The sequence below is a fragment of the Anneissia japonica genome, unplaced genomic scaffold (assembly GCF_011630105.1).
Source record: "Anneissia japonica isolate Jap-2015-1 unplaced genomic scaffold, ASM1163010v1 scaffold287861_len940595_cov192, whole genome shotgun sequence".
Lineage (NCBI taxonomy): Eukaryota > Metazoa > Echinodermata > Crinoidea > Comatulida > Comatulidae > Anneissia > Anneissia japonica.
The window spans coordinates 451695-453467 of NW_022733264.1; the positions used below are offsets into that span (position 1 = coordinate 451695).

Here is a 1773-nt window from a genome sequence, read left to right on the forward strand (position 1 = left end):
ATACTGGTAATTTAACACAAAAAATGTGGCATTGATATCCATTTCAGGCGTTTGAAATAAAAGGTCAAAATAGTAGAGGTTATAAAAACAGATTTGACTCAACAATAAATATCACTGATTATGAAAGCATGCACCGACTTCGTGGTATTTAGACTATTATTAAGCATTCAGATGTTGAGGAATGTTTTCGAATCATTTAGGCCGTTAAGTGTTCACACTCTTAAGCGTAATTAAGCATCCATTAAGAACGTGGGAGAAAGTTTATGGACGGCATCAAGACTAAAGTCATTGCTTTTTTATCTCAATTATTGTCAATTCAGAACTATTTACCCTTTTAAAATGGAATACTGCATACAACTTACATTAACAACCTGTCAATCCGAATACGAGGATAATGTCAACTTGAATATAAATAATTTCCATCGGTTTCTAAAAAGTATGGGGCTTCCTATACTTTTCGTTTTAAGCTCGGTTTCCATAGAATCGCTCACCCTATCGGCTACAGTCGCCGACAGTTGTCGGGAAGGTTGAACCTGGTTGCAGACAAATCAGTGTGAATTGCTAGCTGCCCTGACGCAATCGGGAAGGCACCCTGATTCGTTTGCAACACAATCGGCAAAGTTGGACCAAGTTAAACCTTAACAAAAAACTGACGCCGAGAGGGTGACAGATTCTATGGAAATCGAGCTTTACATAAAAGTTGCCGGTATTAGATATAATAATATACCGTATGATTAGATATACAGTAGATATAATAATGCCTTACGTGTTATCGTACTGAATGCTCCATACGTTTCCAAAATCTCGCAAGTGATTTGGATAGGAATCGAACCCACTACCTCCAGAAAAATAGCCTGGTTTTTTTTACCATTAGACAACCAAGCTTGCATTTAGTTTAATCCGATTCCCAAATAGGAAGCAGCGGGTACCTCCTACCTCCCACCCCCAGATTTCTTCACAAGTATTTAGGGAACGTACCGGTACCGAGCATTCGTACAATATATATTTTTCAAGCTTAATAGCACAACATATCCAATATTTTGTTTAATATTTGTTTATAATGTGAAAAATACTTCTAGCCCAACTTTAAGTGTTTGTACCATAGAAAAAACATGATACATACAAACCTACGGTACTCACCAAGAGTCTGAGTTGTCTGGTACATTAAAGAATCGCTGTCACACTTTTTCATCTTGCTTGTATTCTAAAGTAGTCGTAGTATTTCAAAAAGAAAGTGAATGAATGATACAACGTGTTTTAAGTCTGAACGAAAGGATCGTTTAGTTCCATTGAAAACATTAAGCTGTAATCCATGATGCGGTTAAGTTGTGTCAAGTTACGGAGTGCGATAAACATTGATTGTAAATGCACGCTGAGAACGTAGCTAAAGTAGACAGACAACAAGTAAATGAATTTTTGACAGCTGTATTCATTCATAATCGTACCTAGGCATGGTTTATGGTCGATTTGTTATTCGCCCAGTCAGTTGTGAACGCCATCGACAAAGAATAATGTGCTGATTTCGTGTACTGTACTACGGATTGATGGTATAATGAACGGCGATTGGTTAAGTGTCGCTTACTAAATGTTTTGGAATCGTCCATTTCTTACCTAGGGATGAACAACAATATTAAAATTATTTTATAATGCTTGCTGCCACATAATTCCATGTTGCAATTTTCTGATTTCTATTCAGATGATTTGAATACGTTTCACTGTTTTGTTGAAAAAAGTGTTAGGATACCTAATATTGGCGATGATGTATATAATGTA

General features: G+C 36.4%; 1 protein-coding gene across 1 annotated transcript in view; it reads right to left on the minus strand.

Moving 5' to 3' along the window:
- LOC117116155 (serine-enriched protein-like) overlaps positions 1-1527 on the minus strand; it is a 19146-nt gene extending 17619 nt beyond the window's left edge. The window contains exons 1-2 of the mRNA XM_033260150.1: positions 1446-1527; positions 1141-1204 (exon numbers count right to left, since the gene is read on the minus strand). Of these exons, the coding sequence (XP_033116041.1) occupies positions 1141-1192 (52 nt within the window). The 5' untranslated portion in view covers positions 1193-1204; positions 1446-1527. The remainder of the gene's footprint in view (positions 1-1140; positions 1205-1445) is intronic.
- Between the last annotated feature and the right edge of the window lie 246 nt (positions 1528-1773).